The following is a 25350-nucleotide window of genomic DNA, read 5'->3' as shown; positions in this document are numbered from 1 at the left end:
ACCAACGAAGCTTGTTAACACGCTTTTCCTTCCATCCTGCCTTCAAGATGTCAAGACTGTAATGTCGTAATCATGTCAAGACTTTGTACTTGCAGAGGAAGACTTGGGGGTGATGGTTGAAGAGAAACTGAACATGAGCCAGCAGCGTTTGCAAAGCCAACCGTGTCCTGGGCCACATCAAAAGGAATGTGACCAGCAGGGTGGGGAACTGATTCTCAGCCTTTACTCCACTCTTGTGAAACCCCACCTGGAGTACTGCACACACCTCTGGTGTCCCCAGCATAAGAAGCACATGGAACTGTTGGAGCAAGTCAAAAGAAGGGTCATGAAAGTGCAATGGGACTGGAGCACCTGCCCTACAAAGACATGCTGAGAAAGTGGAGGCTGTTCAGCCTGCGAAGAAAATGTTGTGAGGAGACCTAACAGCAACATTCTGGTATCTGAAGGGGGCCTGCAGGGAAGCTGGAGAGGGACTCCTTGTAAGGAACTGTACTGACAGGACAAGGAGTAACGGGCACAAATTGGAAGAGTGGAAATGTACCCTAGATATCAGTATTCTTTACCGTAGGGATGGTGAGGCAGTGGCACAGGTTGCCCACCGAAGCTGTGGATGCCCCATCCCTGGCAGTACTCACGGCCAGGCTGGATGGGGCTCTGAGGAACCCGGGATAGTGGAAGGTGTCCCAGCTATGCCCGGAGGGTGGGAACCGGATGATCTTTAAGGCTCATTTCAACCCCACAACATTCTATGATTCTATGAAGTAAAAAAGATGAGGCTGTTCTCACTGCAAGTAAATGTTAGTGGAGAGTGAAGGGGAAAAAAAAGGAAAAATTTAAAAAAAAGCGCTGGTGCTATATTTGGAGCATTCCTAATTGCACTGTTCTATTTCCAGCTGCCAAAATCCACGCTAGAATTTTAATTAAGGGCTAAAATTGTACAGCAGATCCTGACAACAGGAAACAGCCCTAACAACGGGAAACAGTTATGTTATTTAAATAGGCTTTGAAATAATCAGATTTTATCTCCCGAAGCAGCACTTGGATGAATATTAAAGCTGCTTTTGTTCTCCCGGAAAGGGAACAAGCAAGCTCTGGGAAGCCACTGGGGCCAGGCCGGGCCAGGCAGTGAGTCGTTCCCTGTCCCACACGGTTCCCCCGGCTGGCAGTGGGGGTGAGGAGCTGCCCGCGGCCCCGCGCACCGGCACTGCCGGCGGGGCGCCCCGGCCGTGCGGGAGCGGCGCCGCTGGCACAAGATGGCGGCCTGAGGCGGCCTGAGGCGCCGCGCCCGCCCCGCCGCAGCGCCGCCGCGCCCCCTACCGGCCGCGGCGCCCCCGCAGCGCCGCGCTCCGCTGCGGCGGCCGCAGCGCGGGACAGCGCACGCGCAGCACGGCTCCCCGCCCCTCCCGCTGCGCGCGGCGGCGCATGCGCAAGGGGGCGCCGCGGCGCTGCCCCGGAGGCGGGGCCGGGCGCGTCAGGTGACGCGGCGCTCGCGCTGAGTGACGGGCGGCGGGAGCGGGGCCGGCGCTCGGCAGCGGCGTCGGCGGCCTGGCGGGGCGGGAGGAGGAGGAGGAGGAGGAGGAAGGGTCTCGGCCGCGGCCCCGGCCAGGCGCCATGGCGACCACCGTCACCACCCAGCGGGGCCCGGTGAGTGCTGCGGGAGCGGCGCCCGCTCGGGGGTATGTGCTGTTACCGCTCGACGCGCTGGGCGGGCGAGGCCCGGCTTGGAGACCCCGGTGGGCCCGGCCGGCCTGGGGGGGCTCCGCGTCTCACCCTGCCCCAGCTCCGGCCGCGCCCGAGGGGGCAGAGGAAAAGCCCTCTCATCTCCTGCAGGCTGCTGGGATGCGGGGGAGGGAAGTCTGCCTTGTCTCCCGGTTCCCCGCAAGCGAAGAGGCTTTGGGAGAGGGGAGGGGAAAGTCCCTCCTAACTGCGCGCAGTCCTTGCGGCGGCTCTGCTGCCCGTTCTTTGTCCGAAGGCCTTTCCAAGGAGGGAGATGCTTACACTGAGCCGGAGCTAAAGGGCTTTTTTCCCTTGGAGGCAGACGCGGCTCGCTGCTCGGCGGGGCACGGTCGGGCCGCTGTCCCTGGAGCTGCCGCCTGAAAGCTGGAGCGGCGCATCCAGCGCGGGATGGAGGCGTGCGTGTTGGACGGGAGCTGAGCCGTCGTAAAACCAATTTACCAGCCTTCTGGGAGGTGGTGCTGACAGTTTATTGGGAATATGTTAGTGTCTGGTTTCGCCCAGGGATAGTCATACCTCACAGCGGGATGTTCTGCATATGAGGTGTTACAGCATCAGCTTTTCGACAGATGTGCTGTTGTTCCTGTGTGAAAGGATCTGGTGGTCACTGACAGTATGATACTGCTTATGGTGAAATGAGGGGTTTCTGAAAAGCAGTAACTTTACACTGCTGCATTTTATTTTGTAGAAACTGCTACTTAAAAAAAAAGCAGCCTTGTAGAAAGAGCAGTGAGGTGAATTACTGCTAATCTTGAAAAACTGCACTGCTGTCACTTCTCTTATGACAGTAATATGATAGGGTCATCAATCTAATTCTTTAGAGTGCCTTATTTGGTTTATTTATCATAACTGCCGGGTCCTTCTTGAATGTTACTCTTCTAGATGTCTTGTTCTAGAATTTCCCAGGTAATCCTGTATAATCCATTGGGAATCTTCTGTTTCCTCAACTTGACTGAAGCCTGGCAAAAGGCACGTGCTAATTTATCTCATGCAGCTTTGGCCTTCTGGGCTTCAAGTTTTGGATTTTTTTTTTAATGTGTTGCTGACATTGTTGTACATGCTTTTCTTCCTTACCCACTTTAGAGATTTGAATGTTTTCAAATGAATGAATAAATTATGCAATACTAAGCAGGCATTCACGGCTGGGGGTGTTGATACGGTACATTCCAGCCTTTCTTGATTCTTTTCAGAGAGGAAGATAAAATTCTACTAGTTTCTATATACGACTGCATTACAAATGAATAGCCACTAAATGGTGCTAAAGGATTGGGAACCACTTTTTTCTTTACTGCTGGAGAGAACAGTTCAGTCTTTCTGTTTGAACAAGCGAAAAAATATTCAAGGTTGTTTCATGTGGGTAAGAAACTAAAGTGGGGTGTTGCCAGTCTTATTCCAGCACTTTCTAATTTGTGACACTGGTTACTTGGTGTATAATTAAAATTTCTTATTGCTGTTTCGTTTTTTAGATGAGACAGAATTCATCCTGTCTGTTACTTCAAATACTCTGCTAGAATATAGATATTTCTGACCCTTTACAGGATGTTATGGAATTAGCATATTTTCACTTTTGTAATCTTGTATGAGCAAAACAGCTTTTTTAATCTAAACTATAGCTGAATATGTAAGGACTGCTAAGTGATATCTTTTACAAGTAGGAGTATTAATAAACAGTTTGACCACACTTTAGATTAAGACTGAGCCACCAAAACTTTATATTTGTGATTCCTTATCTAGCCAGTCATATCCAAAATTATTCTTCATGGTTGTTCTCCATGATTATCCACCATTCTGGCAAATACATCAGGTCCTTCCAGATTAGATTAAGTACCAACATGGGGCTGCACAGACTTCTGCTCCTAATTTCCCTGATGGTCTCTACTCTTGATGAACAGTGACTCTGATGAGTTTTTTTCTTGAGACTTCAAAACTTTGACAGGCTCTTGTCAAAAGTCCCTTTCCAGCTTTCTTGTAGGCTCCTTCAGGGACTGGAAGGTGCTCTGTGATCTCCCCAGTGGAGCCTTCACTTCTCCAGGCATAGACACAGACGTCATATGGACTCTCATTCTGTCTTTTATTTTTAACTCATGCTTGTATACCATAGTTCCGGCCATACTTTGCAGGTATTTTTTACCCCCTTCTTTTTTTCCAGGTGAAATCTGCCCCATTTCAGTGTAATTGAGGTCTCCTTTCTCTTTGTGTTGCATCTCAGAAGACAACCTGGGTCTGTTTTCTCAATGACCTCTTTGCAGATACTAGAAAGCTGCTACAAGGTGCATTCTAACTTTCTTCTGTTCTAAACAAATCCTCAGCCTGGCCTCACAAGTGCTCCAGCCCTTTTTATGGGCCTTCTTGGTGGATCTCTGCTGGTCTCCCTGAAGTTCATAGTTTTTCATGTACTGTGGGCCCTAAAGGTCACAGTGTTCCAGGTGTGGTCCAGCAATTGTTTCTTCAGCTCGCTGGCTGCGTTCTTGTTGATCCAGTGCAGTTTTCTGTTATGATTCATTGCTGCAAGTGTCCTCTGCTCATCCAGGTTTTGCACTGTAGAGGTACAGGCAGTCCTGACAGTTGTTCTCCCATCTGTACCGGTGCCACGGATTTTTCTGGTCAAAGTACAGGTCTTTGCCCTTGTTGAATCACATGCAATTCCTATCAGTGAATTCTTCATCTCTCTAGTTGGTCCTGTCCTCAAGTATACCAGTCATTTCTCCCAAAATATAGTGTCATCCTCAAAACTGATAAGGATGCCCTTTGTCTTCATGTTTTGTTGCTGAGGAAAAATATTAGACACATAAGTTAGTTTCTGTACAGACCTCTGAACTGCTTCAGTTTTAACCAACCTCCAGTGTCATTAACCACTGAACTTCAGCTTCTGAGCTCAGTACTTCAGTCAGCTTTTCATCCATCCAGTAGTCCACCCATTCAGATTGTAATGATCCTGCTTTGATACCTTCTGTGCTTTCCTTAGTCATATATTCTTGTTTTGGAGAAGGCAGATGGCTCATCAGCTTTACCAAGGCTTTTCCTAACCCATGTTTGGCTTGTTTCCCTTCATGTGTCAAGGAATGTCTTCCAGAAACACTTGCTCCATGAATTTCTCAGTGACTGAGGTGAAGCTGACCTGCCTGTGCTTCCTCAGGTAATCCTTCTTGCCCTTTGGAATGCTGGGTATGAGATTTGTCTTTCTCCTGATATAGAGGAGTTCCTCTAATCTCCACGGCCTTTCAAAGATGTTAAAGAGCAGCCTTGAACAAATATCAGCTCTTTCAGGACGTCTGGATGCTTCCTTTCTCATACCAATTTTTTCTTCAGTGTGCAAAGCATAGAATAATAGTTCAAAATTCTGTAATTCGCTTTTTCTTTCTTAAAAACAGTAAAATCATTTAAAGGAGAGTGGTCAGAAATTTTTGAATAGTTGGGTTTAAAGCTCTTTGATGTGTTGAAGACATTTCATGTTAGACTTCCATGGTAATTGCTAGTGTGGAAACGTTAATTATGGTTCTCTGAGTGTATTGTGTCTGGGGAAATGTTTCTGTAATATGAGGCATTTGTGATTGTGTTTGGCTCTGTGTCCCTTTCCCTTACACAGGTGCCAGTACTTGCACAATCCATGAGTTGAAGTTTCTGACAACTTAGCTCCCATTCCCTTCACCTCCAACCCTTGTTTATTTGATCAGGCTTTTACACTGACCCATTTTACAACTCTCTGGCACCATTTCTTGTTGCATAAGAAGCAGTAAGGTGAGACTGAGACAGCCCCATCCTCAGTTACGTCAAATAGCTGTAGAATATCACACCATGAGGTGCAGTTTTTATACCTGCAGCATTCTACTGTGAAGAGCCATTAAACTACCTCTTAGGTGATTGTAGCAGGTGGGAGGGGCATTGTTATTCTGTTTCTAGATAATCCATGTTTTTAAGATGCAATGCTGTCAGTAAAGTTTATTAGAAAGTGATTATAAGGCAGGCTTATTTTTAATTTGTCTTCTGAATTGTAGTTCCATCCCTGTCCTGTTGCTAAATGGAAATAATTTTTTGTTCTGCAGCTAGTGACAGAACACGCTTGCATTTCACATTCTTTCTGAAGTGCCATTAGAGGGAAGTGCTTTTGTTTCAGACTAGTTGTGGAGTAGGATCAGTGACACAAACTTATCATGTATGTTTTCCTTGCTTTTAAAATAAAAACTGTGACTGAATTATGGTTACGTAACTTTGAATTCAGGTTGGGAGGCAGCAATTATGTACCTGCTTTTAAATGCTTTGAGGAAGATGTAAATTGACCTGTTTTCTTTACAGATAAGAAGATTGCATGGTACTGATTTGTCTCCATCAATATGGTATCAGCTGATAATTAGTGTAATATGAGTAATGTATTTCCTTCAGTGAGCATCTGTGAACCAAATCTTAGTCAGAACTGAATATACGAGTGTGTGCATCTCCTCTTCTCCACTCTTCCCTTTTGGAGGGGTTTACCACTCAGATCTTTAGCTAACTTAGTTAACACTAGATAGTTTTAGTTTCTATGTATGTCAGCTCTGCAGTTCTAGGATAAGAGTGTGGCTTTGTGTGAGGTAACTGAATAACCTAGCTGCTGTAAGAAAACTTTGGTCTCCTTCATGGACTTTTTCCCCTTTGGACTTCAGTACAGAGACCAGTTTGTTTATTTTATTTTAGAACAGATATTGGTTAACTTTTATGAAATAGAATTTCAAAAGTAAAAGCTATTATTAGACTTGTGTTGTGAATGACTTCAGCTTTCCAATATCCAGGTGAAGATGGAGACAAAAGAGGCTATCCTGTTTTCTGGGAGTTTGACAGAAGGAGCTTGCATAATATGGAAATGGAATTTCAGGGATGCAGCCATCATTTCTCACTAAGAAATATTTGTGATGTCTATTCCTTGGGGTGCTGATAATAACAGATTGGAAACTTCCTAAGGACCAGGGCTGGAGGGGGACCTACTGTGTTGTAAATTCCATTTCCTTGCTAATTCTGGGGCCATTTCAGATCTTGCCTAAATAGATTGTTTTATTTTAAAGTGATATGTATTCCAGTGAGAAGGCTGTTAAAATACCATGTCTCATTGCCAGCCAAACTTAAATAAACTTTCCTTTAGTATTAACTTCTAGCCTGTTTTTTCTTTCCACTTCTAGGTTTTTAATTATAAAATTTTAAGATGCTTGTAAGGAAAACTGATTCCTTTTTACTCTGCTTCCCAATAGCCTAGCAGCAGGCATTCAGTGCTTCCTCGTGAACTTTTCAGCTGGACTTCCTTTCTGGCATGTGTCACCTACTGTTGCCAGGATCCTGAGGCTCTCACATAATCATACGAAATAGTCATACGTGTGATTTGGCAAGAGCTGCAATTTCTGTCTCCAAGATGCAATGTTGACATGCAAATGCTGTGCAGTCTTGAAAAGCTATGTCCTCAAGGCCTGTTTGCTTCTTAAATTATGTTCTGTAGGCATGCATCTGCCAGATGCATGATTGAGTAATCTTGTTAAGGATTGCAACATGAGAAATTGTGTTGTCTTTTGTCTTCATCAGGTAGACAGTTCTGTATTAAATATGTCATCCATTCTATAGACAGCAGAAATGAATACAGCTTAATTAGAAATTTTCTATGACACTTTTTTCCCTTTTAAAATTTTATTACACCCTTTGTTATTTTAAAATTAAAATCTCTCTACATGTATTTGAATTCATAATGTTCACTGAGTGTTTAAAACCTAGAAACAACCAGAGTTGTTGAATTGACAAATGATGGGTAGAAACTTTCCTTTATACTGTAAAGGTAACAGAAAATCCGTGGGGAGTGCTGATTCATATTGACTCATGTAACAGAAGTTCCCTACTACTACTTTTTGTCCTGACTCATTGTCATGATAGAGTAGATTTTTAACTCCCACATTGTTGTTTTGAATGGGGTGCAGTTTTGTCACCAAGGTTAGTTGCAGGCTGGCTGTGTTTAACACTAGAAAAGCATTAGGACATCTTTATTACATTGCAGGATTTGGGCCATAGGAAATCCTATTTTACAGTCTGTCTTAAAGGTGACTGTGGAAGTGACCTTTCAGATGAAAGCACTGTGCTGTGTCTTGGAATAGGAACAATTGGACACAACGTGGGTGATGAATAATTGAAAGAACTGGATGCCATCAGATATCATATATGAATGTGTTGTAGAACTCAGTGGTTGTGACTTTTGTATGGACTACTTAAATGTTTAGTTGCAGAGCAGCATTTGCTCTCTGTCCTACTTTTTTTTTAAGAGGCTTATGTTGGAAATTATTGTTTCTGAAAAGGAGAACATTTGCTACATGAGTTGGCAGTTTTGTCATTTAATTAGTTCTTTGTTCATGCTGTCAAAACAAGACTAAATTCTCCTTAATTTGTTACACTTTGACTTATATTCATCTCTTTCCTATAATAAAATTTTAAAGTCTTCTTTTTTATCCTCTTTCTTTTTAAAGGTATTTGTTGGTGAGCTTCCTCAAGATTTTCTTCGCATTACCCCAACCCAGCAGCAGCAGCAAATCCAGCTGGATGCCCAGGCAGCTCAGCAGCTACAGTATGGAGGAGCAATGGGTACAGTAGGAAGACTCAGTATTACTGTAGTACAGGTATAAATTATGCCATCCTTGTACAATTAAGTCATTTTAAATAATTAATGCAATTTTTTTAATTGGTGGACACAAAAAAATTTTGTGTTGGAATTTGAGTTACTAAGTTACATGTAAATGGGTAGTAATTCTTAAAGGTTTTGGTGCTTCATTTTTCTGTACATCAGCATTTTGTCCAGTTTCATGTTTCATCACTGCCTGATGCAGCAATTTCCTGTAAACCTTGCTCTTATAGCACATAATCAAATAAACTCATGAGGGTTTTTGCAGTGAACTGGTTTCTCTGAAAACTTCTGTTCAGAAGCTTCCTGTAGTTCCTGTACTTAATATTGGAAGACATTAGTAATTTTGAGGATATTATAGGGAATTACAGTTCCCTTATGTATTGTTCCACATCCTTCTCCTCAAAACTGTTCTCCAGCTAGTTGGTCCAAAGTCTTATTGTCATATTCATTGTTTTTCCTTTTTTGAACTTTGAGATTCCTGTCTGTACACTTTTCTTAGCCTATCAAGGTCCTTCTGAATGGCAGTACAACAGACAAGAGATACTCTTCTCTATTTGTCTAGGAATTTATGCAGGAATGCTATGGAATCATGGCTGCATATTGAGACATGTCGCATTCTGGATACAGGGCTTGCCATGATACAGTTAATCTATAGAAGATGAAAATCTGGTTGAAGCATACTGTATTTAAATGTGTTGATAAAGTATATCAAACATCATGCCTTAGTTCTGTTACTAATAAACTGACAGAAGATCAGAAAACATTTCTCGGGGGGTAATTTGCTGGGTTTTTTTTCCTTGCAGATATTTAGGGGTGGTGGTGAGTTTGTCTTAAGCACAGCTGATTATTGCCTTGTTTTTGATGAAAGTTTGATAAACTGTCTAATCCCACAAATCAGGAGTATAGATAGTGCTTAGTTTCTTCTTTTATTTTTAAGTCCACATTTACAATAAACAGTTTGAGACCTTTCTCACCAGCTCTAATGTATGAATTGATGAACCTGCATGTTTCCTGAAGGAGAAAAGGGCTTTCCAAGCTTGAAGTGCAGCCTTTGTGATGAATGTTACACAGTGCACAGCCTCAACTCTTGCAAGTTCTGTAAATAACTTCTAGGTGGGAGATGCCCTGGGGCACCATGTTTTGTCACTTGTCTTACTATAAAAAGAACCATGGGCTGTTTAGTATAGGTCAAAGAAACAGCACGTGCAAAAAGCCTAACTTCTGCTTGAGCACAGCTGTGCAGCAGTACTCAGTGTTGTGTTCAGGGCTGTCATCACCTTGTTTTGTTCTAGTCTTCTGATGTTACAGCAAAAGAATGTTGGATCTCTTCTGATTCTATACAGCATCTGTTTTTATAGTGATGTTAGGCCTTAACTTGTCCACTGAATTAACTACTGTTAAGTGTACATGCCAAAAGAAGTGTGTAATCACTTTGAAATGTATGATCTACTGTGACTAGTTTACCTCAATTGAACTGCTTTTGCAGGTTGTGCTTTTCAATTTTGTGATATTCTTGAAGGTACTGGATTTCTGTAATTCGTCCTTTAAAAGAACTTAAGTGAAAGAGGACAGGCTACCTATGACATTGCATTTGCGATTGTATGTTGGAGATGAGATACCCAGGGAAAAATTGAACTTGTTACTTGTAATCATGTATTTTGTGGTTTGGTATGAAGTAATTTATTTTAGCTACAGTGAAGATGTGCATTTTCTACAACAAATAGGCTAAAAAGATGTTCCTTTTTCAAGGTCTCCCAGACACTTAATGGTGTTACTGGTTTATGTTTTCATCTGAATGCTGTTTTTATTTTTTTAACTCTTTTCTGTCTGTCACAGAATTTAATCTAGTCCTTTGTTCAATATTTGGTTCTTACTATGAACTAATAATATTTAACTTCTCAAGTTAATGCCAGTATTATACACTTCCTGGGTTTCTTTTCTTTTCAGGCCAAACTGGCAAAGAATTACGGCATGACGCGCATGGATCCGTACTGCCGAATACGGCTGGGATACGCTGTGTATGAAACTCCAACGGCACATAACGGAGCCAAGAACCCCCGCTGGAACAAAGTTATTCAATGCACTGTCCCCCCGGGTGTGGACTCCTTTTATCTGGAGATATTTGATGAGGTCAGAACTGCTATATAATTTTTCTACCCCTCCCCATCTCCAGTTTGGACTGAGGTTTGTGTGAAACCTTGCAAAAAAGGAATGAATTAGCACAGACTTTTTCTCTGGGAGATAATAAATATTTTTCAGAATTCCAAAAGCAGCAATTCACAAGGCTTTGCTCTTCCCCAAGAGTATCAGAATTGTTACTTTTCTTTGGTAGCTGATAAAGGGGCATTAGCATGCTTGCCTGCAAAGGAAGAGAAGTAAAACATGTTTGAGTGCTATTTAAGCTCCTCTTGGCTACCAGAATGCCCTGCAGCTTTGTGTCCTTCACTGTCCCTATTAAAAATAGCCTGTTGTACAATGCTGTTTTACTTGAAAATTCTTTGGTGTTATTGTAACCTAGGAAGAGCTTGAAAGCTTTCCCAAGCTTGGAATTCCTGAGAATAAAACTATCAGCTACAGAGTATGGTAGTCACTGCTATTTATTAGGAGAAACTAAGACTTAAGAGGCTACATCTAAGGCTAAAGTCATGGTTTGCCTGTTTTTTTGCTGCCTCTCTCATTGTGTGTAGTAAAGCATGACAGTGCAGCAGCTGTGGTCATTACACAGGCGAGGCTTTTGGATGCTGCTTTGAGGGCTTGGCTGATTAGTTCAAGTGTCTGTTGCGTTGCTGCTACAGGGAGGCAGATCAGTACTTCTGTCTGCTGGAGTTCACAGGCTATCATAGTAAACAGAAGATGTTCATGTAATGGCCTCTGATGTGATGTCTTAAGATTCACACCAGCTATGACGATATTAGGATGCTGTATTTCTAGAGTGTTCTGCTTCAGGTCTTCAGTTTCTTGCTATTAAATATCTGCAATCAGTCAATAATCCCACTTAAAGTATCCTTCAGCCTTGTTGAAAAGGAGATGGCCAAAATATTTATTGACACTTCAGTAATATCAAAGGGAATAAAATTAACAAGGTTAATAGCATAAAACGGAAGTGTTAGTCAAGGATAATTTTAAGTTTGGGGTTTCTTGCAGGACAATTAATTTGGTAATATTTTTCAAATTATATTTCAGAGAGCCTTTTCAATGGATGACCGCATTGCTTGGACACACATTACAATTCCTGAGTCCCTGAAGCAAGGAAATGTGGAGGATGAATGGTATAGCTTGAGTGGAAGGCAAGGTGATGACAAGGAAGGAATGATTAATCTGGTTATGTCATACACGGTAAGCCAAGTTTGGGGTGTGAAGGGAGAGAAGCTTCTTAAGTAGTGGGACGGAGATATTTTAGAGTGAAGTAGATCTGTTGTACCATACTGGTGTTTGTGTGTGTTGTCATTTAAAATAATTATACCTAACTCTGGGAATAGCAGTCCAAAATATTCGTAAAGACAGTAAATACTTTGTGGTGAGGTGGCAAATGGGTATTTATCTTGTCATCAGAAGTTCCAAGCTGCTGTTCAGTGCACAGCTAGGAACAGATATTCCCTGCTCTTTGAAATTCACATTCTGCCCCAGATATGAACAGTTGTTTCATTATCCTGGGGAGAAAAGAGTATAATTAACCCTGAAAACTACCTCCCTGTTAAAGTGCTGTTCATAATATTAAATATTTTCAAGGATAAAACTGAACTGAAATATAACTGGAGTTATTGTGGTAGTAAAAGGGAATGGAGTTAATGTGATATTTTGTTTAACGGACTGTTTTGCCTAAAAAATAATTTATTTAAACTAAAATTTGCTTCAAGGAGCAGTGTACTGCTTTTAAAAATAAATAAGAATAAAAATCAGATTTTGTCTAATATTTATGATGAATATGTTGTATATGCATTTCACAAGACTAAGGCATGAAAGCTGATTGAACCTGTATTTTAAAATAATGCATTTTGATAACAACATTTCATCACTCTTGTGAAAGGTGAGTTTGACATGATGTGCGTTTATTGATTCGTGGGCAAATTAATTGCCATTTGAAAGATGGTAGTTCAGTTAGTTTGCCAGAGATTTGCTTAATATAGATTTGCACTCAGCATAGTCATATTGTACTGTTGAATGTGGATTTGCAATGTGATGATTTGTTTGCAAACACTTTTAATTGCTGGCATTTTTTTGGCTACTTCCTGAGTTGTTCTAATCTGTGCTTTTTCTGTCAAGTCTTTGCCAGCTGCCATGATGATGCAGCCCCAGCCAGTGGTCCTGATGCCCACTGTCTATCAGCAAGGAGTTGGATATGTGCCTATAACAGGTATGTTTTCTCTACTTGAAGACTGTGAACCTTCCAGATGAAGGTTTGCAGAAATAAATACCAAATTACTCCTGTTTTTTTCAGAATGTCAAGGAAGCTATAAATGATTTTTCTTTAACCACTTTCCCCATTATATGTTTTTATGAGAAGAGGGAACAAATTAAGTACAGGTCTGCCTTCAGTCTTGTATCCTGTTTAATAGAGCTGCATGAGTTTGATTCAATGGATTAAAATGTCTGTCAAGTTATGAAGGCTTCTCTTTTTGAGTATTTATTTTATACTTCGATCCGGTCTCCGAATAGTTGTCTAGCAGGCTGCACTTTAAGTTGTGCTTACTTAAATGGTGGCAATCCATGTCTGAAGCTGTTTGCACTTGAGAAAGTACCTCAGATGAATTGTGCTGTTGGAGCTGCAGCTTCTGTAGCCCACAACAGGATTAATTTTTCTGTGGTCTTTGAAGATGCTTTCTTGGAAGGGAACTCACTACACAGTATGTGAAGTATTCACAGCTCAGTGAATGAAAAATGTTAGGGAGCTCTGAGATAGCTCTTTTTGATGTATTTACATAACTACAGCAGGTACTGTCAGTGCTTTTGGTTGATTCAGTGAGAATATTGGAGTTGTAGAAAAAGATGTGTTAACTTATGTTTTGTAATTTTTCTGTCAAAGATGAAAAGTATAAAGTATGTAAATAAGTTTGAATTTGTCCTGCTTAGGGAACTGATCAGTTCAGTTGAGTTTGTGTGTCACTTACAGCTCTTAAAACCCCCACTTTATTCTATGGCTATCTATTCAGTAGTATGTGTACTTTTCAGGGAAAATAAGAGATAAATTCACATATTTTTAACTTCTTTGCTTGCAAGTTTATGAATTAATGATGATGTGTGTAGGACATAATTAAAGTGCTAAGGGATGACACAGCAGATACATACATTTTATTTTTCTTCTGTAAGACTAGCAGATGATTGAATTTAAAATTCCATTCACTGTAAAAACAAACCTCATCAACAGAAGACTGGGTATGTTTAGGAATACCTCCTGTTTGACTTTTACAGAGTTAAGTTAGAGCAAAATAGGGAAAAGTTGGGCTGCATGCTTTATTCCCTGATGAAAACATGCAGTTTGCTTCATTTTAGGTGTTTTTTATCTCTGTAACTTAATTGTCAGATTTTAAGTCTTGTCGGTGAAGTGCTTTGAACTGGAGTGCACGTTCCGAAGTGTGGTTCTCTTGTGTAAACCAGACCTTCTGTAGTGAACTTCAAACACAGTCATCTTGTTTAGAGTTAAAAGATCTGATAGAAAGTGCTAGCAAATTTCTTGAATAGATCAAAATACGAATATTCATATTGCAAAATTTCTGTGCCAGAGTATAAACAGAAGAAATGCAGCAGAGACTAGTTTCCTGTATAATTGAAATTAGATGTAGAACTGAACAGATAAAACTTACTGAATACCTTCAAACTTGCTATTTGAATACTGGACATTCAAATCATGATGTTCTGTAAATTATTTATCTTGAGAATATTTTCTTTTTTGACAAGTGAAGAAATAACTAATAATTTGCAAGTGATAGTAATGTCTTACCTTTTAGCAGCTAAGAATTTGGGGTCTATATGGTGGAGCATTGTCCTTCTACCAAGATCCAGCATGTTTGTTTTAATTGCTGCTATAATACTATTCTGTATTCAAAATTCTTCCTGCATCTGTGACTTGTATTTTTAAAGCATTGCAAGTTCCACCCCTGAATTTGAACTCCTCTTTTGTTCTGGGAAAGCTTGAGTGTATTTTCCTTGACTTCATAAATGCCAGACTTTTTACAAGCCACCTCTGACATGCATTTGGTACTTTTTACTCTCTTTAAATGTTACTGTGCTTTGTGTTTGCTGTTCTAGAATTTCTGTGGACACCATCAAAATTTGCCAAAGCACTGTGAGTTCTAAAGCTTTGACTTACACACTAATCAATGACCCACTCATAATAATTAGATGGATGTTTAGGTTTGGAGTTGGAAAGTGACTTGGCTGCATAATACTTTTGCTGTTTCATACATTTAATGGCTTAATAAAAGTAATTTCAAATTTTAAAAGGAAACAATAGTGCATCTTAGAAGACATCTTGGAGTTTTTTGAAATACTTTCTGTGTATTGAACTAGATGCTCCTTCTGAATTCTGTAAACTCTTTCAGAAAGGTGCATGGAAGATGCTGGCCTTCCTTGGGCAACTGAACTGTTTGTGTCTTCTGGGTCCATTCTGTTTGCACATTTCCTTTGTAACACTGTACAGTGTTTGCTCTCTTCCTTTTGAGACTGCTTCAGGAAGGGTAATGGACATCAGTATGTTCCTGCTTTGCGTATTTGTAGTTCAGGTTTTTTACCTGAGCAGCTAAATTAATGTAGTCAATAAACAAGTTGTGCTTTTCCTTCTAAAGAGTTGAAGAGCATCATTGAATAGTTTATTATATTTGAGATGAAGGGGATTCTGCTGTAGCAGACTGTCAGAATCAAAGCCTTATTTATGATGGAAATGGAGTGGGTGGACTAAAATGCTTATCCAGACAGTTTTAACAGTTACTTGTTAACTGTCCAAAATAACTGCTTTAAAGAGAGATGATTAAGTCAAATTTAGGTGTATCACAAAGGCCAAGCTGTTTTTCTGTATCAGAAGACTTTTTCTGTATCAGAAGTTTGAACACAACTTTCTAATTAACTAGCCTCCTGATAAATGCTGAAGCAGCTAATTACTTTTACACTCTCATACAAGCTGAGGTAAACAGTAGAAACAAGCAGGTAGTCACTGTGGTAAGCAGATGACCACAAGTAATGCTCATTTCCTCATCTGGTGGTAGGTAGAGCTCTGTTAAGAATAGAAGTGGCCATGGTATATTCTTGCACCATAGTAATTAATTGCAAAATTTTTTAAATTGAAAACTTCTGACAACAGCTGTTGCTTAGAAGCTATAGCTGCCAGAAGTGGTGTATCTATGGGTTGGGTATGCAAAAATTAGAACTTGTGAACCCTGTTGTTGTTATAGAAGTTGAGTTTATCTACCACCTCTTCCTGTTTCTTTTTCTAAAGATTACTTAATTTAAACTGTTGATTATTTTGACATACTGGTACTTGCAGTGTCTTCTTTTAGTGCAAAGTACCAGAGACAGCGAGCTAAAAGTGTTAGTTCAATAAGCAAGCTGATCATAGGTTAGCTTGTGATGTTACTGGTATTTGTTCAGAAAACTATGGATGTATGTTGTCCTTTGTGGTCTGTAAAATATAATCCTTGCTGCAAACACCTGGTGGCTTACTAATTTTGGTAACATTTCCCCTGATTGTTACTTCTGCATAAACAACACATTTAGGGAACTTTTACAGGGTGCTGAAACAAATTAGCTGCGAGACTGGAACCTAATAGCATTAGTTTTTTAGTGTTAGGTAGCTTAGGTTTTACCCAACTGCCTCATTTTATCCAATTTTCACCTTTGGAAGGTAAATAATTAATATCCTTTTAAAAATAGATTAATATTTCTTTCCCATGTCTTATTCCTTTCCCCTTGTCCCTTCATTTTCACCTGTCTTTAGGGCTTGAGTACTTTGCTCTGGGTAAGTTTCCAAGCTCTTTTCTCACTCCCATCCTCATTGACTCAAGAGTCTTTGCATGAACCCACCTAAACAGCTTTATTTGTTACAGCAGACTGCACAACAAGGTATTGCCACTTGGTTGTCACAAGTAGAACAATTTAATGCCTCTTCTGCAAATTCTTAAAGCCTCTGTAACCTGTTGGAAAGTCTTTAAAGGCATCTGCTCATCTTTGAGCTATAATGGTTAAACTGATTGCTGCTGACAATGTTGATGGATATAATGTGATGTTACGATAGTCTTCTGAAGCTGTTGTATGTCAGTGAGCTATACTAGGTGATAGTATTGGTTTTCTAGAAGAGAAACATAATTCTTGCAGTTGTTTGGCCTACTGCGACATCCATGGAGAAGCAGTAATATCATGACTTTTGGTAAACTTGAAAGCAAAAAACTGAGTTTTGCAATGACACTGAGAAGACAACCGCTAATTTTCTTAGTCTTAATTTCATTAATGAATCTTTAAATAAGCTTTCCTTTTAAGAAGTGATACTTTTTTCATCAGTGCATATTTTTCGTGCATTTCTGTTTTACATCCATGTCAAGTTAAGTACCTGACTAGAACTCTAAAGGCAAATCATGTTACAGGAAATCAATTTTCCTTCATTTTAGACTTCCTTTACTGTGACACTTCTGATTTTGAATTGTGCAAAGTTGCTGTGACACCGCTATCTCTGATAAAAGCATTGGTCTTCAATCAAATACATTCAGAAAATTTTAGAATTACTTCTTGTGAGATATGATATAATTTCTTGATGCCCTGAATTTCAGAAAGATGCTGTAGATAAAAACTGTTGTGGTTGTCACAATATATTTGGTTTATTCAGAACAGTGAAACTTTAGCATTTTTCTGCTGTTTCATACACTTAATTTTTCCAGTAGTTTGCAAAGAAGCAACATTTTAAAAAGTGAGATGGTATGCATATTTTAGTAGTGAGATTTTTCCTAGAGCAAATATCATTAAGACCTATTTTGTTTTTTAGAAAAGAATTACCAATTTCTTCATTTAAATGAAAGAATTCATGCTGAGAAGGTTCCTGAGTTTACTCTGAAAGAGTCTGTGGATGGGACAGAATGTTAATGAGTTAAGAAATTAAATATAGGGCACTTGACTGAAAAAGAAAATAAAATTACAAGTGTGTAATGCCTTGTGTGCAGCTGGAAAAAGCTTACCCTGTTAATTCTGCTTTGATGCTTTCATTGCTGCTTGTAGCAACTGACTTGCTATTGTTTCATGTATTGGAATGTCACTGCTTATGCCAGCATGTTTGCCATTGCCATTTCACTGAATTGGAAAAATGCTCCATTCTTCTGATTTATAACATGTACCTAATATCTGAGAGTAACACAGGAGTTCACAATTCCACTGGTAGTGGATTCTTACATTGTTTAGTTCCAGTTTTCACCTGTCAGTGATACGAAGTTTTTTTAGCTTAAAGCAGCTTTTTATTGAACATTGATAATTTGGAAGCTTATTATAACTTTCTCTAATGACTGCATATATGTATCTATTTGCTAAATTTCAGTGCATAATTCTTTAAATTTATGCTTAAGTTTTACTTTCTGTTTTGTAAATCAGAGATTATGGATGCTTTTAGCCTGAGTGCGGAAAAACCCAAAGTACTCTTAAATTGGTATTTGTATAGCTTGAATATTGAATTTCATTAATAGTAAGCATTTATCATGGTGGTATTTATTAAAAATCTGTGATATTAACTCCATTTGTGTGCAGTCTAGTTGTAGACAGCATAAGCTAAAATTATAAGGGCTGAGAAAATGGGTTTTGAAAATTATTGGTGAGAACCAATATGGACAAGAAATTTCTTGTGTCTTAAATTGATTATTTATATTGGAAATGCTTTTTGAGTACTGCCTGTCCATATGTCTGACTTCATAATTACCTATTTTTTATGAAAGCAGCAAGAAAAACTCTCTTCTAGTCTTGATTTTATTTTGGCACTGATAAGATACTGAAAGAGTATTGGTAAGCTGTAGGATGCTGTGGGACTCGAGAAAAGAGCCTAATGTTTAATTTTACTTAATACTTTAAACTGACCTCCTGTATTGATAGTTCATACACTGTTTAGGCTGAATATTGGTTAATGTTAGGGTGTTGATGACTTAGTAAAGTCTTGGGAAGTTTGTTAGAAGTAAAACATAACTTCTATTGCTCAATTCTTTCAGGTGCTTTGCGACTTTATTTTTTTGAGGCCACACATCTTCTTATGTCCCTTTTAAGTGCCCACATTGTAGACAGCATGAGGAATGAGTTGAGGTTTGTTGAAGCTCTAGAAGAGGCAGTGCAAAATGATGCTGTGTGATTGAGTGTATTTGCAGTGCTTGTGAGGACTGCACAATGGTTTGCCTCCAGGATGTCTGATGGGCTGTGTTGAAACACATAGTGCCAGACAGAATTCCAGGGACCATGGTTCAATGGCCATAAAAAGCTGTGGAGCCAGGGTTTAGGGTGTGCAGAAAAGGTGACAGATTCCTGTGGTAGAGGTGTGATGCAGATGGCTGGGCAGAAATATGGTTCCTGTGTGCAGGTAAAAACTTTATGACATTATAACTCAGTATAAACCTTTTTGAGTAGATGCAGCCTGTGTGTTAGACTTAAAGCTTCTAGGTTCCTTTTTTTTTTTCTTCTAATAAAATTTAGAATTATTAAAAGAGGAATTTTAAAATCAAAATTGGAACATATAGATAAATAGGGAGGTGTTTACTAATCAGTAATTAATCCCTTCAGATAGGACAGGAGTCCAAGTTGAGGAAAGAAATAGATAAGAGTATATCAGATGAAATCCTGGGTGCAGTGCTTGCAGTCAAACTATATTCATTGAGTACCTGGTCAGCCAGAGTTGAGGTTTAGCTCATCCAACCTTGAGTGTAAGTTATAATATAGCATTTTTATGCTGACAGAAGAAACAAGTCACTGGGATGCTAAAACATTTTTATGCATTAAAGTGAGTATAGACATTTCTGACTAAATAGTTAGAGTGAAGGAAATCTTGAAGAGACAAGGTAAGTATTGAAACTGCTCTTTTTTGTTTTAGGATGTTAGGTCTGAGTAGAAGTAGTATAATATAATTGCAGTATTTTCAATCACATAGGTACTTCAGTCATGTTAAGAGAGATGAGGCTGCAAAGAGGCACTCTTGAAAATTATCTTAGTTATACATACGCTTTGTTGTTACGAGTTTTGAGCAGCTAGTCAGAATTCAGTAGAAGAGAAGCAGCTTCTGATCTACTCCTGGGTAATATACGAAAGCTGGTTCTCAAGATGTATGATGGTGATGATGCAAATAGTTCATCCATTGTTTAACTTACAGAGATGTAATTAAGGTCATATATAGTAAGCAAACAGATGAACTAAAAACTATAAAGGAAGTTAGATGTTCAAAGAAAATGTGCACCAAATTAAAAAAACCCAAAACCAACACTCAGAGAATCTTAAAAAGTGAGAAGTAAAGCAGTAAAGTATGTTTCTGACAAAAATTGGTAGATCTCCCATATATGGGAATGTGAAAGTCTTAAATTATATGTTAAATCTAAACTGGTTATGAGATTGAGTAACAAGGCTTTTGAAGATCAAATGCGTAAAAGAAACAGAAATTATTTATTTTAAAGAAGCAGAAAACCTAGAATCATGTATGTATTTAAATAATGATAAAGATATAAGTATGTAAGGCAGCTCAGGAAAACCTAGTTGGAATGTGAGATCATAACAGGTGAAGGAAGCTTTGCTTTCTGAGGACTGGAGGATAGCAAAGTAAGGTTTCAGTTAAAAACATTTTTGAAGTAGCCATTTTCTCTCTTGTGTAGAATGATTAAAACCCAGGAAGACTAGAATGAGCTGCTTTGAAGCAAACAGGTAACTAGGTAAACTTTAGGAGGAAGTAACATGGTTGTGTAGGAAAAGCCTGTATGTTAAAATTCACAGGAATTTGAGTGTATAAGAAAGAACAGTGTGGTCTGTGTATATCACCTTCTCAGCTGCATTTGTAAAGTGCTATTTTCTGAGTATTCTTTCTATCATATGATATTCTGATACAATAAAGGTAATCTTGTGGTTTAATATCCATTTTAAAAAGTTGATGAACAAATAAAAATAGATGATTATTCATCTAATGAAAGGAGTTGAATCTGATGCACCTCTTTGGTGAGGTGCATCAGATTTCTTAAAAAATTAAGTGAGTAGACTAAGGCAATTTGTCATACAAGAACTCTTAGCAGTTTTCTAAGCCTCTCTGACTGCCACAGGTTGCAGAAGGATCTGATTGTAATAAAAGGGAAATAAAATCATTTATTAAATCTGGTGTTAAAGTATGTGCAAAGGATAATCTTAACTAATCTTAAGTAATCTTAACTAATACTTCTTTGGTGACAATTTCTCAGTTTGGTCCTTACAGTACAGGAAGGTCTTCGAATTATTGTAGGCTACTTTACAAAAGTATCAGGTGAATAGTCTTTGAAACAGAGCATAAAATGCTTGAAAGCAAATAGAGAACCAATACTAGAACTTTGTTCTGTCTAGCTGCAGGTACTTCTCCTTGCCCTACCTTAGAAATTCTACAGGAAACTGCAGAAGCTAGCACATAAAGGAGTGAGACTAAGATAATCAAGGATCTGAAACTACATAGAGAACAAGTGAAATACACAATTTTCAGAAGTGATAACAAAAAAATGTAGATATCTACTATTATCTGTTTTCAGTTTTATACTAAACAAAAGGTAGAGTTTTCAGCAATGGTCATAGTGATAGATGCTCTTATGTGATGAAAAAGGGATTTTGTCTACTAATTTCTTTTAACAGGAATAGGAATACTCATTTTCTGAAACTGTAAACTGCCAGTGCTTTATTTTACATGGATGTACAAGAAGTTAATGAAAAATGACAGGTCAGATGAATTTTGTCCTTTGGAAAAGAGATGAACAAAGCAGTGTGTGCCCCTAGAGGTGTTGCTCTTTTGCCACGTAGCGACTTTGAAGGCTGGATGGAACTTAAGCCTTATTTGTGTGGTCCAGTCTTCTTTGCTTTCCTTTGAATACGCTGAAGGTTACATTCATTGTCTTTCTAAATATCAGCTGTGTATATTGCTGATGTAAAACTATTTTTTCATCACAACATAAATACACTGGGAACTAAAATATGAGGTGGGAAAAACCAACCACACCTTTCTGCGATGAGCTTAGTGTCTGATTAGTGAATTATGTGTGAACTTGTTTAATGCAAGTTGTACCTAATTTTGAACAGTACCTGTTGCCATGGTGTAGTTTATAACTTCTGGAATATAACCTTGGGGTGAGAGCCTGTTCCAGAATAATATTTTCCAGTTGCAACAGTGTAGGTATAACCTCTGCAATCTTCTTCCTTCTCTGGAGTGCATGTTAAAATAAATAAATGCTGAAGTTGGTGGGCTGGGGACAAGTCATGAGCTGCTTTTGTCTTCAAAATCACTGGGGTTTTTTGTTGTGGGTTTGTAAATTATTTTTTCCCCCTACTCATGTATGTTTTGTGGCTTTCTTTCTTCTGTTTTTAACCTGTAGGGATGCCTGCAGTCTGTAATCCAGGCATGGTCCCAGTGGCAATTCCACCTCCTGCGGTCAACCCTCAGCACCTGTGTAATGAAGAGGACCTGAAAGCTATCCAGGACATGTTTCCCAACATGGACAGGGAAGTAATCCGCTCAGTGCTAGAAGCTCAGAGGGGGAACAAGGATGCAGCTATCAACTCCTTACTTCAGATGGCTGAAGAATCATAGATGCCCACTTCCTGTATAGTCCCTGTCCTCGATGCCACTTATTTTTACTTGCCAAGCCAGGGATTTAGCTAGAGGAAGAATTTCCCAACAGCTTTCTGTTAGTGCATCGTGTGTGACAGATTGTACCCCTTTTCTCCTTGGACAGTTGGATCTTCTCTTTCTTTCTCAGTCTGTACGTACTCAGTTTAGCTTATGTCCTACCATAGAGCAGTGAAGCATCTTTACTATCAGCTGTGCCCTGTGTGGCTATATTCTGATGGGATTGGGAATAATGCTGCTTTGTTTCTTTCTCTCCCCCTTTTCATAAACTTGCTCTTACAAAGTAACTCTATGCAGTACAAGATTTACTAGTGTTTGTTAGATTGGAAAAAAAAAAAAACTTTCTGTGGAAGGTTTGCTGTTAAATACAACTGATTTGTTAAAAGTATTTAGGTTTCAGCAAGCAGCCTATTTTTTCCCAAAAATTAAAGGAGAGACCCTTTCTTATCCTGTGGTGTTTAGTTATTACTGATATATTCACACATTTTAGATGGAAGATTTTTAATTTAATAAGCTAAATTTCTTAGGTTGTACTGTTGGTATTTGTAATGGGCATCTTATTCAATCTACTCATTGGGCACTAAAGCAATATATTACCTGGTGTGCATTTGGGGCTTTGTCCTCCCACATAGTATTGTTATGTATCTGTAAAATCTTAGGAGGTAACTTTTAACTTTTACAGTATGTATTGCTGTAGCAGAGAACAGGACTAAGCCCTAATGTACTCCTACAGTTAATTGCACTCTAACTATTACTTCTGCATTCACATGGCTATTTCAAAGGTTAAGTGCAGAAGTACAGATACTTATACCTGGAAAATGACTGAAGCCGTAAAAAATTATTTGAGATGTTGTCTAACATTAAAAAAAGGAGGAATTTATTATCTGGTTATAAAGCTTCATTATTTATACCTATGTTCCAGCAAAGTTATTGCTTTGCATTAGTGGGAAAATGATTGTATTTTTCCTGTAATGAGAAATAAGCATGAAAAGTAGCTTCAGGGTCTTAGAATGGTATTATGAATTGCTCAGTGACTTTTTAGACTACAGCTGCTGTAGTCAGTTTATTATTATTTGATGCAGATGGAAATAAAATTCTGTGTGAGAGACAATTTAACATATCTGAGTTACAGTCTGATCCTCAGAGGAGGTGTTTGTATTTATTGTTAGAGTAATTTTTTCAAGTAAGAGTTGATTTTGGAGCTGCAGAATCATACAGTTATGCACCAGTTACACCTGTCGGATAAATTTCTGTGGTGTCTGTTCTTGTAAAGTAATGCACTTTAAATAGTCTGCACCAATTTATTTTTCCAGTGATGTGCAATGTTGCTGTTTGTCTCTTTAATGTTTGATTTCAAATACTTTCTACAATAGCCATAGACCTTTATATTTTCAAAGTTGAAATGAATGTATGCTTGAAATCTAGGCTCTTGAGTGATTCATGAGAACATTAAAGCCAGCTTTGAAATAGGGAATGATGACCCATATTGTCTTCTTCACCAAACTTTATGTACTATGTTTAAAATATTTTCTTTATTATCTGATGGAAAACTGATTTTATCCCCCCCAACCTACATTCAAGTAGTCTTTAGGTAGCACTGGCAGTAGAACATGAATATTTATTTTTTTAATAATTAAAAGTAATACTGAAACTTAAAATACAACACCAAAAGTCATCTCAGTTTCTGACCTTTTAAAGTCGTCTTTTCATAATGTACAGTTTTAAGTTATGTTATGAATACCTTAACATCTTAAATTTCCCATTAAAAGCATAAGTGTCTTTGAACATCCTCCAGTTGGATTTTGAATAATGAAATTCAAGGCTATAGTTCTGTGTGCTGTAGTTGTAGAATTGCCATACTTTTGTTTTCTAAAGTTAAATGGGTATTCTTCAATAAACTAGTTTTGCCCCTTCCCTACAGTCATGGTAAATTTTGTGATTGGTCAGGTGTAGAGGCATTTGGTCTTTATAAAAGCAGAGTGTTTTGTGACATCATGACCCAAAAGGATGAATGTTGGTGAGGATTTAATGCTTAGATACCTCCAGGAAGAGTCCTGTGCTCTAACTTTTACATAGGTAGCATGAATTGCTAGGGACGGAACAATTCAGGGAAAATGTACATAATTTAAATTTTTATATTAAAATGGTGGGATTCATACACAGCTTTTCATAAAAGCAAGTGGTCATGGTTCAACTTAATGGCTGGTAAATTGTACTGCATCCTATTACAGCTCCATTTCAAGTGCAGAACAAAACCACCTTTCAGTCCTAACTGCCAGGAGGGTAAGTGCAAAAGTTAAGCTAGCCAGGTTTATTCATAAACTGACTCTGGCACTCTGAGGGAGATTCCTGTTCTTAGATATATTTTTAGTGTGTATTTCTTTTCATAGGCAAATGTTATTCAAAACAGGGTACAAATATGAGTTGAAAATAGGATATGTAGGAGCAGTATGGCCAGTAGATGGATTTCATTATCGTACACTATACTTAAATATTGTTCTGTGGATTTTTTTGTCTTTATTTAATTAAGCATTAGAGATTAAACTCTTACATCAATATGTGCTACTTTCTCTTGTTAAAAAGAACAAAGTGATCACCTACTCAGCTTTTCAGCATACATATCCTTCCAGTTGAGCTGTTTGTTGTTAGGTTTGAACTGGAGAGAGATGAAAAAAGACAGGAAGTGTTTACTTTAGGGTCTGTAAAATTAAGGTATTGGAACTGAAAGTCTGGTTTTTTATTTAAAACAAACAAATCGTCAGTCATGATTGTAGCTTTTGAGAAAATGCTAATGGGGTAATACTGTGTTTGATGCTGCTCCTCTGCTCAACAGCTTCAGCAGCTTGGAGCTAAAGCCAGCTGTGTAAGACAGGCATCTGCTAAAAGTTAGTGCTCTCAGTATAGTTTGAGTCCTGCCAAGAGCCTCAACTTGCTAAAGGTAGGAACATTTTTTGTCTAGCTAGATCCTTGCAACTTCTCTACTGCTCTTTGCATCTGCTGATGGTACTGAATGGGTTTATTCCCCCCTTATAAACGTTATTGCCTGTTTGGTTGATATGTAATACCCTACAGAGGATGTTGTGTTGCTGTAATTATTCTGAAGACATTGTTTCTCTGTACTGAGGTCCAGTGTCCAAATATGTTTCTTGCACTCTAAAGTACATTAACTTTTTCATTCTAATTTAATAAATGTACCATCTGAATGAAA

General features: G+C 38.7%; 1 protein-coding gene across 2 annotated transcripts; it reads left to right on the top strand.

Annotated features, from left to right (window-relative positions):
* The first annotated feature begins 1391 nt into the window (after positions 1 to 1391).
* On the top strand, positions 1392 to 25350 carry TOLLIP (toll interacting protein). 2 transcript variants are annotated; one of them, XM_064425186.1, is made up of 7 exons: positions 1392 to 1644; positions 8205 to 8354; positions 10307 to 10489; positions 11543 to 11695; positions 12623 to 12713; positions 16287 to 16307; positions 21889 to 25350. In XM_064425186.1, exons 1-7 carry the CDS (start codon positions 1612 to 1614, stop codon positions 22101 to 22103), a joined length of 846 nt encoding a protein of 281 aa, XP_064281256.1. In that variant the 5' UTR covers positions 1392 to 1611; the 3' UTR covers positions 22104 to 25350. The 2 variants fall into 2 exon arrangements, with proteins under 2 accessions (XP_064281256.1, XP_064281257.1); XM_064425187.1 differs by lacking the exon at positions 16287 to 16307.

Source organism: Passer domesticus, chromosome 6 (assembly GCF_036417665.1).
Source record: "Passer domesticus isolate bPasDom1 chromosome 6, bPasDom1.hap1, whole genome shotgun sequence".
Taxonomy (NCBI): domain Eukaryota; kingdom Metazoa; phylum Chordata; class Aves; order Passeriformes; family Passeridae; genus Passer; species Passer domesticus.
This window is presented reverse-complemented; position numbering and strand designations above follow the sequence as displayed.

Bases quoted from the DNA above. Each gene is read 5' to 3' on its own strand.
- TOLLIP (XM_064425186.1), top strand. From the start codon at position 1,612: ATGGCGACCACCGTCACCACCCAGCGGGGCCCG. The intron at 1,645-8,204 runs GTGAGTGCTGCG...TTCTTTTTAAAG, and splicing joins TCACCACCCAGCGGGGCCCG to GTATTTGTTGGTGAGCTTCC. The intron at 10,490-11,542 runs GTCAGAACTGCT...ATTATATTTCAG, and splicing joins ATCTGGAGATATTTGATGAG to AGAGCCTTTTCAATGGATGA.